Raw genomic sequence first — 13,303 nt, 5'->3', positions numbered from 1 at the left:
GTAATGTTTAATTGTCTTTGATGTTATGCATCAGTTTGACAGTAAATTTCAACTGGAAGCAAGCATGCCTCACCTTTTTGTTTCCTCAAAGTGATGTTATACAACAGTCTTGCACTTTTTTTGATTGGAAGAGAGTAAGAACAGATTCTAACCAATACTATAAAAATTGTGTTTTGATAAGCCGAAATGTTTAAAGGGCGTGGGATGGTAAAACACTTTTTTAAAATTATGATGGACCTTGATATCAGGGATTTTTAAACAAGGGTTGACTGCATATGGATTTTTACATGCTGACATGGTAGAGAAAGTGAGAACTGAACATGATGCTCCACTGGCTTTATTGGAGGGATGCCCACAAAGCCTACCAGCCTATGATGACTTTGATAGCGTGCACTACGGCCGACATACACATGATGGACCAGATTTATTAAAAAAATAAAAACAAAAAACGAGTTTATCACTACTGAGTACACATAATTCAACTTCATGCTGTTAAAAAGAGACATACTGCATATTATTTTTGTCACAGTTAATTAAAAACACTTCACATGTGAACTCATAATATATCTGTGGCATGTTTTTTGTCAAAATAGCAAAGTAACAACTTCACCAAGCAATTGAGTATGCTGTGCTTATCACAACGTAACATTGGCAGCTAAGGCTCATGTATGCATCGATCAAAACTCAATGCAGGTCTGCCAACCTTTTGACTTTGACGTGATACGAAGGCGTGCGTTGGGGATATGACTGTTTTTGCATTATAACATTTCAAACAATGCAGCCCCGCTGTCACTTGATCTTCACCCAGCCTAGCTGATCATGTCATAGGTGGTTATTAGGTGACATTTGGGTAGGGATGAATGGCAGAGAGTAACCCCTTTGTGGGGGGAAAAAGTTCATTTTCCATAATAAATCCTGTTCACTGGAGTCCAAGCGCTCTGTCCATAAAGTTTGCAAACTTTTTTGGCTGACCCGGCACAAAAGGCTGAAGGAGAGAAAGATCCATGTTCCTCAGGGTTTCGGTCAGTGTTCTGAGAGAGGAGAACAAACAAGGGGGGTGGGGGGCTCTCACTAAATTTCATAATTTACATATTGTCGTGCAGGGGTTCTCAAACTCTGGGTCCGCAAAATGATTTGTCATAAATAATTATGCAGACGGGGTGAAGGAATGCTGGGACTAATGCAAGATAGGTGAAAAAACAAAACAAAACAATTAAATGAATCAAACCGATCCACAATAACAAACCCCATTTCCAATGAAGGAAGAATGTTGTGTTAAACATGACTGAGTGACTTCAATGACTAGCAAATCGCGCTCAACGTATATTAAATTAAATAGACGACAAAGTCAATATATTCAATGTTCAAACTGATAAACTTTGTTTTTAGCAAATATTAATTAACTTTAAATATTAAATATTAACCGCAACACATTTTAAGAATACTGGGACAGGGTCATGTTTACCACCGTGTTACATCCCCATTTGCTTTGTAGGTGGAATTCTTTCCCATTCGTGTTTGAACTAATTGCTTTTGAATTATTTTGATGAATTCAGAAGTCAAACTTACCAGAAGTTAACATGATTACAGCATGTATCTTTCTTAGCGCATTGAATCCATCGCAACTGGACTGCTCTGGGTGCCTTGGAAGACATTTGGCCTCTCATTCGAGAAAGCTTCATGAGCTCATGCAGCACGGCTTCTTTGGGACTGACCAGCCTGAGTTGGCGTGGTGAACCTGACCTATTTATGCTTCAAGTTGGAGACAGACCCCACCAACATGAATGGTATCATTCTTGCAAAATGACTGTCATTAAGATGCCTTGCAGAGGGGCCTCTGTGAATCAACAAGTCCTGGTGGAGTCGAGCTCCCTCTGCGGTCAAGGGGGACTGTGTTTTCGTTTTTTTGTCATGGATGGAAGGTGAAACGTCTTCAGAGATATCCAGAGCAGTCCTTGTGAAATCGATTCAATTTCCTGAAAACTGACTATGGATGAGTAAGAATATCCACAAGCATGTGATAACGAACGCATCATGTTAAACTTCAAAGTTATCATGTTATAAAGAGATACGGAACTTTATTTTTCTCAGCATTAGTGCTTCCATTTTTCTGTTAATGTCTCTCAATGTAAAAACGTTTAAAACTCCTTGATTTATGCTTACACGTGGTGTTTAATTCGCAGCAAAGTGTGCTTGGAATTATTTTTTTCCTGGACCCAAAGAAGTTTGAGAACCCCTACCCAGGTCTATGTTACATACGGGCAAGTGCAGTAGAGCAAATGTGAGTCCGTCTGCAGCTGTTTGGCCAGTTCCAGCTGGTGGTTGTCCATCAGCTTGTCATTGACCACCACCAGCAGGGCTTTGCCGGCACCCAGTGCCTCCAAGCAGCTTCCGGCCCCTGAGAGAAACAAGATCTGCATTCCTCAGCGCGTCCGCGGGCCCAACAGCAAATTCCCGTTTTCACTTCACATGTCTTAACATATTTTAATGGACTGTGATCGCAAAAAATAAAAAAATACAGGAGAAAGCATGGACATGTGGATTACTGGGCATGTCTGAAAAGTTGGAAATGGAGCCTGAGGGAGTCGTTTTCCAAGTTGGTGCCCTTTTTGGAAGAATTGATGGGAATAAACTGTGAAGTGAGAGTGCTTCATGTTGCCAGCCGTTTTAGAGCATTTCTGACCTTTCAAGAGGCACAAAATCTTGTTTTCTGCGACAATGTAAGGACTGACTGTACCAAAACAAAGAGTAGACACTTGTCACTCACCCCCAAAAGTTTGTTTTTAGTATTTTCCATTTTTCAGCAAGCAGCAGAAGAACATGGGCTGGCTTCACCAAAAACAGCTCACATGTCATATATCAATATTTCTTGCTTTTGTGACATCTCAAAAACATGTCATGAAAACAAGACTGAAAAATAAATAATTGACTTTCAAATATACAACGAAGAAACAGTCCGCGAGTGGCATTGACTCATTCGACATTCACTCCTTGGGTCATGTTTTCTCATGGTCACCACAGAAAATTTAAACTACCCATGGCGATGCGTACACCGTTTACATACATTACATTACATACTGTACACACACACACACACACACTCTCTCTCTCTCTCTCTCTGTTGGAGTGTCAGGTGCCTAAACTTGCCCACCTTATGACATTTTGGCATTTCTGTCCCATATAATTGACATGACATGCCAAGATTTGTACTTGCCCGCATGGCTGATGATGAGGTCTGCTTGTTCCATGTCCTTGGCTATGGAGTCCTTGAAGCGAAAAACCTCCAAGGTGACATGCGGAAAGTTCTGTGGATCTGGGAGAACCGATCCTCTTCCCACTTGGAGAATCAAATGCTCATAGCCGCGGTACTTTAATGCCTGGTTGCAAAAAAAGAACCACTGGTTTATTCAATTGGGATAAAAAGTACAATATATTTGCATCATTCATTAATTCGCCAAAGCCGTGTCTAACACAAAACTTTGCATCTATAGGCAATTGCTGTGTACGTTGTGCTATTTGTGGCAAGGCTTCTGTGTATCCAATTGCATTGTTCTAGATGACGTTCGTGACCAAAAGCCAGGATCTGTCCCTTTCTACTCCTGAGTTTGTCCAAATAGGCTCGTTACTTTTTTCACTCGTCGTCAGAGGGTAAAAAAATAAGCCGTTCCATGGAAGAATGTAAACTGGGGAACATTAACAATGACACAACAAATTTACCATTCACAATTAATGGGGAATACATGTCTTGTGGCAGCTTCTGGTATTCTTTGTCTAACTTGAAAAAAATATATAAACAAGGTGCATTTTTAGTTGTTGTAATTTGCTAATTTTGCATTTTTATGTTGTTGTTTTTTTTTTATCATGCAGAGCCTGTTGTCAGTTCATTCCTGCTTAATAACAGTCAGAAATTAGCTCTGTCCACTAGTGACTTACTTCAAGGGAAACAGTTTTGTATGCAGTTTCTCTTTTATTGTACCAAATTATCAAAACAGGTAATGCATTTAAATAAATGACCGGGGGCAATTTCACGGTAGTACCAAGCGCTTAAAAAATTACTTGAGTTGAATTAGTACTTCATTTTAACAGAGTATTTTCGACACAAGTATCTGTACTTCTCGTTAAGTACAGAGTACAAGTACTTTTCATACTTGATTAGTGGTGTAAATGCAAATACGTCAGTATTAATGGGTCTTATGCCTACAGGCGCCAACTTGAAATCACCTTTAGAGCCTCGGCGGACGTGATTTCCTCGATGAGGTCGTCAAAGCTTGTAGTGCCAACGGTAACAAACGCAGTCTTCATCGCAGCTCACGCAAATTTGGTCGTTCCCACGCGTTTTTTTCCGACTTCTGGCTCAAACTGATTCACCGAAGCAGAAGTCATCACTGCGTACATCTGACAACCACTTCCGGATTCATTAGTGACGTCAACACTTCATTTAAAATGTGCTGCCTCCAATGGTTGGAGGCCAAACTGCAACGTTTTGAAAATGAAGTGGACGCCAATTTCATTCATTCATTCATTCATTCATCTTCCGTACCGCTTGATCCTCTCTAGGGTCGCGGGGGGTGCTGGAGCCCATCCCAGCCGTCTCCGGGCAGTAGGCGGGGGACACCCTGAATCGGTTGCCAGCCAATCGCAGGGCACACAGAAACAAACAACCATTCGCACTCACACTCACACCTAGGGACAATTTAGAGTGTTCAATCAGCCTGCCACGCATGTTTTTGGAATGTGGGAGGAAACCGGAGCACCCGGAGAAAACCCAATTTCAGTGCTGATGAAATCAACTCGTGCCAATTTCACCCAACAAGTACAATTACATCTTAATAGTCAGCTACTGTTTTGCACGAGTAACACCACTAGGCCCAATTAGTAGGATTTCGCATAGCCTCCTTCACGGATATAGAAAAAAAAATACTCAAACGGTTTCGAATACTTTGCTATCCATTCGGTTGTGTCACACACAAGTAAGCACACAAAGATGCAAATTAAATACCTTACAAACCATTGGAGCATTTATTCGTTAATCCTTCCCCCCAGGTCAATGTCCGTATACTATACCGGTACTAATGTGCTGGGTCCTGACAAGTACTGTAATGCAATTCAGCACAGGAGTAGAACTAGATTATGCTAGTATAAAAACTATTTTGATAGTAATATTGTTCCCGCTAGGCTTTCAACATTCAAGATTTTGGAGCGGGTCACCGAAAAATTAAAGAACTTGTGGATCTGATGAAGTACTTCATTACTCATTTGTGAAATTGACATCAAAACCAATAAAATGCTAAATATCTGATCAGATCTGTGTAAAACCTAATTTTGACTACTAATGGTTCTCTTGGCTAACTAGAAAATAATTAACCTTGTAAACGACTGAGATGAACACGCAACACGACTTGGCCCAACCAGAAGGATGTCGCGTACTAGTCTTGGCCCAACCAGGATATCACGTACTAGTAGCCTCACACTCCGAATTCTAGTTAACATATGGCTCTCCACCAGTACAGTAGTTCTCTAAGGACTCAGATGTCAACAGGTTCAGTTTTGTATCACTTGTAAAATGTAGTTATCCTACTTGCAATACAAAATTGTCTTGCTCGTGATGATAGTGTACTCGTACACTGACCTGATATTCAATATCCTTTATATACGGATACTAGTGACATAATGAGTAGTCAGACTTTTACTATCGCTGCAGAGGTTTACACTCAGTTTTATTTGTTGATTACTCTACTAGCAGTAGTGAAGCACGTTACTTGTAAGGTATAGTCATTTCTACTCGTGCGCAGAGTTGTCTTATTTATAAGGACAAACACCGTGGGAAGGTGTGAGCCGAGATCGAACTCAGAACCTTGAATGTGAGGTTGATGTGCCAAACAAGAGGTCAACACAATGCTGTTTTGCGTTGGCGAATATTTTCACTGCTGATGTTAGTGTGACAATGAGGTGCAGAAAAAAAAGATGTCTGCGAGCGAAAGAAGAACAAGACACCATGATGCACCAGAAATTATTTTAAGGCTCTGTTAAATTCTCATCTTAATATAAAACCAAAACAAACAAAAAATACCCCACAATATATACCTTTGTAGCCGGATGTCACCAAAGCAGAAAACTAGTATAAAATTAACTGTTTAAAACTGGCTACTCACATTGTTAGTTTTTAATAAATATGATACTATTAAAAAAAAAAAAAGAAACAGAAAGCCATGTTAAATCCGCTTAACACACAGCTGGAGTTACTGAACGACAACAAATGGCCAAGTTGAAAAGTAAAAGAAAAAAAGTCAAAATGTGCATGTAGAGGTGCATGCTCGCTTTGGTCCTTGCACAATCCTTCCCCCGCCACCAAGACGTCAGGAGAAAAGCGCACGAAGACAGGCGTCCATGTGATCCATGCGCTCGTGTATCCGAGGCTGCGTAGAATTAGTTCAAAACGTAGCTCGTTTTAGCAACTCAAAAGGATTGCATTAAACATTTTCAATTTTGAGCATGTGGATTTGAAGTTTTAACGATGGACTTTACTGAAAAAAAAGAGGAGTCAGTTCAATACAGTTGAACACCCTGCCAGTCAACATTTCCTCAAACTAAAAAAATAAAATGATACAGGAAGCGCAACTTACGTGTGCATGCTTAAAATTCGAAAATGTCAGAAACTGAAATACTTCAAACTCCCAAAAAAATTGTGATGCATGGAAAGCCATTTTGAGCATTTTAAATGTCCTTGATATCCAATTTATGCACCATGTACGAGTTCACAAATCTCACCAATGACTGTGTTACACTTGTAAACAATACTAGGCCCAATGAAAGGCAGTAGTTGCTCTACTAGCGCACCAAATAGTCATCCTGTGGACAACGAGTATACTAGTAGTAATTTGGACCGTAAGTATATCAACTAGATGCAAAAACAGTTTTGCGGAATGCCATTTAAACATCTAATCAATATCCTTGAAGTCCATCTGTAGGTCCACGTAATACTGCGCTTTTTCTTCACTAGTTAAGACCAGTTTGGTACTACTAGTAGGAAAACTACATGTAAGCCGTGAGGTAAAATTGCACATCAGTTGACAAATGTAACCAGTGGTCACATATTTTACAAGTTAACATCTAGTGCTTTACGACTAGTACCAGTAGTTGGCAGATGAAAACTAGTCCAGTTTTGCTTCACTACTAACTTGTAGTTGTCCTGCAGTACTCATCCTACCTAGCTAAAATTCTACCAGTTAACATCTTGCGCCTCACTCAGTGAACAAGTTGTATGCAGATGTTGACTAGTGCAGTTTTTCTTCGCGACTAACTTGTAGTTGTCCTACTTGTTTACCAAAAATATCATACTAATCAGCAGGAATTTCAAACAGGGGTAGGAACAATCATTACAAACACACAATTGTTCTACTAGTGCGCCCTAGCCGTGTGCCGAATTGTCTTACTTGCGAAGATGAAGCGTGTACTAGTATGAAGAGTGTACTCGTAAGGACCTTGAGCTGGATGTTAATGAGATCGAACAAACACTCAAGGATCCCTACGGCCCAGATTGTACTAGTTAGCCCTTTGTCCTGACTAGTAGGATGGACATTTTGGTGTTATGAGTGGGGTCCAGAAGCCTACTAGTGGGTGAGGCATGCCTATTAGTCAGGTTGAGTAGTACAACAAGATCAGCATAAAAGTCTTCTATTCGAATAAGAGCACTCGTGCACTGAATTGTCTTGCTCGTGTTGACAGAGTGTACTAGTACAGATACTTTAAGTTGGATGTCAAGGATATTTGATAAATGCGCAAAGGCTTCCCATAGTGATACAAGTCTGACTAATAAGAAAGTATAGAACGGTGATTAGGGCAGCTTGAAAAAGGAGCTGCAATCTCACAAACACTCTAGTTGTTCATTACACTTTGCGGCGGAGGGGCTCGTATGATTTCTCAGTAAAAGTAAGGAGGGGAAGGGGATTGGGGTGGTGAAATTCAAGAGTAGTTGACTCTGTGTCAAGTCTCTCAGTGTCCCTTTCAAGGCTTTTCAAGTGGCGGCACAAAACCAAATGCCCCACCGACAGTCGGGATATCAAAAATAGGAGCGACATCTCAGCTTCCAGACGTACGTATGTTAAGACGCACGCAAGCCTTCAAAGTTAGCAGTGCGGTCATGTTGTGCAGTCGGGGGAACCCCTCGCCCCCTTGCTCCTGATTCAAGCAAACACTGCATCTGGAAAGAAACACAACACCACCTTAGTACAAATGGTTGCTTGCGAAAGCCACCATTTAGCAAGACTCTAAAAATCATGTTTGCTCACACACCAATACAAATTTAAATGTATTACAAAACTGGGCCTAATTTGCACTATCGCACAGAGACAGGTGATGTCACCCCCCTGCACCCTTGATATCAGGACATCAATTAGCTGTCTGATAATTAGCATGTATCCCTTTTTCTAACTCTTTACTCAGAAAAAGAGAATACCTCAAATATAAAGGGATCCTGATCAGTTTCTGGTTTGGTCTGTAACATGTCAGAAAATCTAGGAAAAATGTTAAGCATTGCTTTCCAAAGTAAAAACAGGTAAACATAAAGCTAATCAGGGTACTATCATTGAGGACTACAGAAATCTTAATCAAAGTAGTTGCTGATTCACATATTTTTAATAAGATGTGAACATAATGGATTCACATATTTCTCTTCCTAGAAGGCACACTTATTTTTCTCCATAGTTTGACCAGTTACGCGACTTATATTCAAATACAGGTACGAGAGAAGAGTAGCGGTCTAAGTGCTAATGTGGTTTATGTTATTAAATCAGCCAACGCTACAATTTGAAAATTCGCAGGGGATGATTACAGTCACACCGTGACACAGAGCCTGAAATTTGATCGGACTAAAAGAACAAAAAACTACAACATCCACATATATGTTATTGGATACAGTGCAGCCAAAAGAAGTGCTACCAAATGATAAGTATAAACTGTTGGGAATAAATTAATACAATTTCGCGTTTTAAAAAAAGTGTGTTTTAGTTTCAGAACACAGATGGCTGGCGCTGTGCAACAATGACATGCTAACTTCCTGTTTTGGAACATACATTCTTATTCAGGATGTGGCATTTTCCTCATTGTGCGATCTGCCTCGCTCTGTCGCTCGAACTGTCGAGCGGCAATGTTTACGGCTCGCCCCCGTCATACATCCATCTTAAATGTCACTGCCCACTCATCCTTCACACTACATCTCTCATTGCAATTTTTGTTAATCTGTTAAAATAATAATAATTATGGGGATTTTTTTAAGACACGGTGAACCGACACACATTCGCATTTTGACCAAACCCACGTTCAGTAAGTATTGCTTTGACGCCATCGCGCCATCTTATGGTACCAACGAACTATGTTCAAGTGAGAGGAAAGCAAATAATAGTCTCATCAAATAATTTATAGACTAAAGTTTATTGTTAACAGTTACCCAAAAATTAAGGACGCACCAATATTACAGAACTGTATGTACTGTACTTGTACTTATAAAAATGCTCCAGTACTATGACATCGATATAATTTTCACAGACTGACATCTCTCTTGCAGTCGGGTGAAATAAGAGCCACGCGGAGATACTTTTATGTAAAAACAATTGGTGGGTTGTTCCAGGTGACCCACAATACGGTTCAGACCTCAGTTTGATACATTTGTCATCCTTGTTTTGTGGCAAAAGAAAAAAAAAACTTTTCTCTGTCATTCAAAACTTTTTTTTATTTTGCTTGTTAGCAAAAAAATGCATTTTGTAGATTGACTTATACAGCATCCAGTGTGGGACAAATAAAGGATAACTTATCTTATCCATACCTCTTGTTCACTGTACCACACAGGCGGTGCAGCACTGCTCCTGCTTCTCAGGCAGCGTGGAATAGTTCATCTGACGCACGATCTCAGCGAACAGCTCATCCACCATGGTCTTGCTCTTAGCCGAGGTCTCAATGAAGGGGCAGCCCCACTCCTGAGCCAGGGCACGGCCGTCCGAGCCCGCCACCTCACGCTCTGACTCCAGGTCCACCTTGTTGCCCACAAGAATCAGCGGCACCTTCTCGAAGCGTTTCACTCGCACAATTTGGTCTCGCATTGGTCGGATGTCCTCAAGGTGTAGAAAGAAATACATTTAGAATTGGGGACATTTTGTATGATACAAATGACAAAATGCAGCAGAAAGGAAGAACAAGCAGGACCATATTTGTGCAGAAAGCAGCACAAAACTGTGATTGACTGTCTCAACACACACAGACACACACTAGTCTGTGACATTTTGCCTTATATGCTAGCATTAACCTAGCAAATTTCCATCAAATGATTTGCTTGAACATTTCTTTGCTTCAAAATACATGGACCCTCACTATCTGCAGAGGTGGGACACTAAGTGATGCAGAATTATTATTTCCCATTAAATATTCTTTTTCGAATCTGGAAAGAAATAACTTCAATAAGCAGGCTACGGGGTCAAAAAGAAACATGAATAAGGGTGGGTTCGTGTGCCCGTTTTATAGTTAACTTAAGCCAGCAGTGTGAAGAATGCACACTTGGTTTCTTATTTGGACAGCCAAGCGTGCTGTCATCTTTTTGTTACATCAAAATGACGGTATACGCTCGTCTCCCAGGGGGAGTTAAATACAGGGACTAAGGATTAAAAAGTGTTTAAAAAGATGAAATTACATTTTAAGTAGCCTGAATGTGCTTAGGGCTTGTGGGAAGGGTAAAGCTCTTTGGAATATTTCTTCCGCATATGGTCATTTTATCCAAAAATGTATCCTTTGCAATTTACTGAGTCGCTGCACAGTCAAATACAAAATGGTTGCATCCAAAAACAGTAACACAATAATGTATTCTATTTGTTGGGAAACTTTGAGCATACCGGTAATTAGTATATTATAGTTAGGACTGTGACTGGCGGTGCTTTTTACGTGACAAAGTCTACTTCTACATGTTTGATGGTCTCTCTTTCTCGCTGGTTTTCACCCATCACGAATGGGCCTGCATCGTATTCTGCGCGATAAGAGGGGTTTCACTTTGTCTGACTCAAAATGAAGCTGCATAGTGTACAAATCATTTTTTTCTTACCTGGAAAGACTGTTGGTTAACCAGGCTGTAGACCAGGATGAATCCCTGCCCGTTCTTAATGTAAAGGTCCCGCATGGAGGCGAATTGCTCGGTGCCCGCCGTGTCCAGGATCTCCAGCACGGAAGGCGACGAGTCCACCTCGATCTCCTTCCTGTAAAAGTCCTCGATGGTGGGGTCGTACTTCTCGATGAATGTCCCGGTGACGAACTGGACGGTCAGCGCCGACTTACCGACGCCGCCGCTACCCAGCACTACCACTTTGTACTCCTTCATTGATGGTCGACGGACGCGAAGCTAACTTGGAGCGGCTAACGGATTAGCTTCGCGGCGCCCCGAAACATTTACGGGCCTTTTCTAATATCCAAAGCCAGGCCGAGACAACCATATAAAACGCTGTCTACTTGCGGATATAATCAATGCGACATAATTGCCAGTAGCCCAGATTGAAAAACTCAGTGGGTAAAAGGGGGGAAAGTTGCTGTCCACTCCGCCTGTTAGCTAGCTCGACGATGGCTAAACCTTCGAGGTCCCATGCCCGAGCTTATCGAGGGTCCGACCCGGTTACAAAGAGGCACTGTCGGAGAACGTGTCGTCGGGTGACGCACGCCCTGTACCGCATTCTATTTCGCAGTCACCATTCGGACACAAATAGCGCGTTGACGGCGCTGCTCCTGGCCTGGCGGGTCCGACTGTCCGGCGGCCGAGGCCTGCTTGTGTTTCCGAGGCTACCGTCTACCTTTGACGGACTCCGTGAGTGCTCCAGACGCGCTGCCAGGCGATTTGGCAGCGACGGGTTAACTCCGGGAAGCCGTCGAGGATCAAACCGGGTTAGGATATACGGAGACCCATGCATCCTTCCATCGCGCTCATTCTCACGAGGTAGGCGAGCAAGCTGGAGCCTATCCCGACTGACTCTGGGCCGGATGCGTCGTACACCCTGGAATGGTCGGAAGCCAATCAGGGCGCATCAACCATTTCCACACAAGAGCGACACCCCGACTTTAGTGCAGGGGTCACCAACCTGTTCGTTGGTAGAGTGCCACTACGCAGCACTAGTATCGCACGCGACTATTTCCAGGATCAACAAACTGATCATTTATAGCGACAACGACGGAGAAATAATTCCACACAACCCGTCTCTCTGACAGTGCAGAAGAACTTAATTACAAAGCAACAACGAATCAAAGGAACAGTATTATGTAACAACATATGGAAGTGCGCAGCTGCCGATGTGGAGTAAAATATTTCTAGTCAAGTCAACAGTATTTATAGAGCACTTTCAAACAGCCATCGCTGCATACAAAGTGCTGTACATAGAGCGATTTAACATATACAATAAACAGTAAGACGAATCAGTAATAAGTAATAAGGCGTTAGAAAGCACCAAGCAGTAAAACCAATAGCAAATCTAAGTCATGCTGAGTCAAACGCCAAAGAATACAAGTGAGTTTTGAGGAGGGCTTTAAAGATGGGCAGCGAGGAGGCTTGCCGAATGTTCAGTGGGAGGTCATTCCAGAGAGATGGACCAGCAACAGAAAACAGAAAAGGCTCGATCCCCTCTGAGCCTCAGTTTCTAGACTGGTGAAACGTTCAAACGAGTGGCAAGCACGCTCAAAAGAACTCGCAATTACGTTCGAACGTACAAGCGAATACGTTGAAACGTATTTAAATGTGTTAACCGTATTTATCTAGGTCAAACGCTCCAACCTATCTGCCAGTCAAAATAGTGTTACTCCACATTGGCATATCCACGCTTCCGTATGCAACACAACTAATTGCAGGAGCGTAACGTTTTTAGTGGGGTGGCCAGGGTGACAACATCTTACTGTGTGAGGGCCACATGTACAGGTGCGTGATTTTCATGCTTGTCACCACCACTGTTACCGAGAAGTTGTCTATCATACGATCCACAGTCAGGGACTCATGAAATAAAATGCACACATATGCAGAACCTTGGCCAAAACAAAAATAACCAGGGTTATTATAGTTTGAGAAGTTTTGTTGTTTGAATTAATTTTTATTTAGTTTACAAATTTCCACCAATTTTGTTATTTACGACCTTAAAGGGTTAATAATTAATACACCCCACAGCACAGGATCAGGCGTTTGCTGATGTTGACTGAAAGGTGACAGTTGGGCTAAAAATCAGCCCCGTTAGTTTACCCCCACAGAATATTTATTTTATTTACATTTTGTCGGTCAGAAATACATCGCAAGGAT

The 13,303-nt window shown here is 41.7% G+C and overlaps 2 protein-coding genes and 1 long non-coding RNA gene across 5 annotated transcripts in view; all 3 read right to left on the bottom strand.

The window, feature by feature from the left end:
* Nucleotides 1-321: 321 nt before the first annotated feature.
* On the bottom strand, nucleotides 322-4,422 carry zgc:92907 (uncharacterized protein LOC436733 homolog). Its single transcript, XM_052074673.1, has 4 exons — nucleotides 4,222-4,422; nucleotides 3,215-3,377; nucleotides 2,260-2,398; nucleotides 322-1,031 (listed from the first exon to the last, which is right to left on the bottom strand). The coding sequence occupies exons 1-4, from the start codon at nucleotides 4,300-4,302 to the stop codon at nucleotides 920-922; spliced, it is 495 nt and encodes a 164-aa protein (XP_051930633.1). The 5' UTR covers nucleotides 4,303-4,422; the 3' UTR covers nucleotides 322-919.
* The window catches only part of LOC127607610 (uncharacterized), a 95,676-nt gene continuing 82,694 nt past the window's right edge, over nucleotides 322-13,303 (bottom strand). For both annotated transcript variants that reach the window (XR_007964107.1, XR_007964114.1), the window contains exon 2: nucleotides 322-489. This is a non-coding gene — a long non-coding RNA (uncharacterized LOC127607610). The remainder of the gene's footprint in view (nucleotides 490-13,303) is intronic.
* rap2c (RAP2C, member of RAS oncogene family) lies at nucleotides 7,837-12,298 on the bottom strand. 2 transcript variants are annotated; one of them, XM_052074006.1, is made up of 3 exons: nucleotides 11,084-12,289; nucleotides 9,821-10,106; nucleotides 7,837-8,200 (listed from the first exon to the last, which is right to left on the bottom strand). In XM_052074006.1, exons 1-2 carry the CDS (start codon nucleotides 11,354-11,356, stop codon nucleotides 9,828-9,830), a joined length of 552 nt encoding a protein of 183 aa, XP_051929966.1. In that variant the 5' UTR covers nucleotides 11,357-12,289; the 3' UTR covers nucleotides 7,837-8,200; nucleotides 9,821-9,827. The 2 variants fall into 2 exon arrangements, with proteins under 2 accessions (XP_051929966.1, XP_051930040.1); XM_052074080.1 differs by lacking the exon at nucleotides 7,837-8,200 and adding an exon at nucleotides 8,461-8,494 and having other exon boundaries at nucleotides 11,084-12,298.

The sequence above is a fragment of the Hippocampus zosterae genome, chromosome 1, assembly GCF_025434085.1.
Source record: "Hippocampus zosterae strain Florida chromosome 1, ASM2543408v3, whole genome shotgun sequence".
Classification (NCBI taxonomy): Eukaryota; Metazoa; Chordata; class Actinopteri; order Syngnathiformes; family Syngnathidae; genus Hippocampus; species Hippocampus zosterae.
The sequence above is the reverse complement of the archived record's forward strand: the minus strand, read 5'-3'. Positions and strand labels throughout refer to the sequence as shown.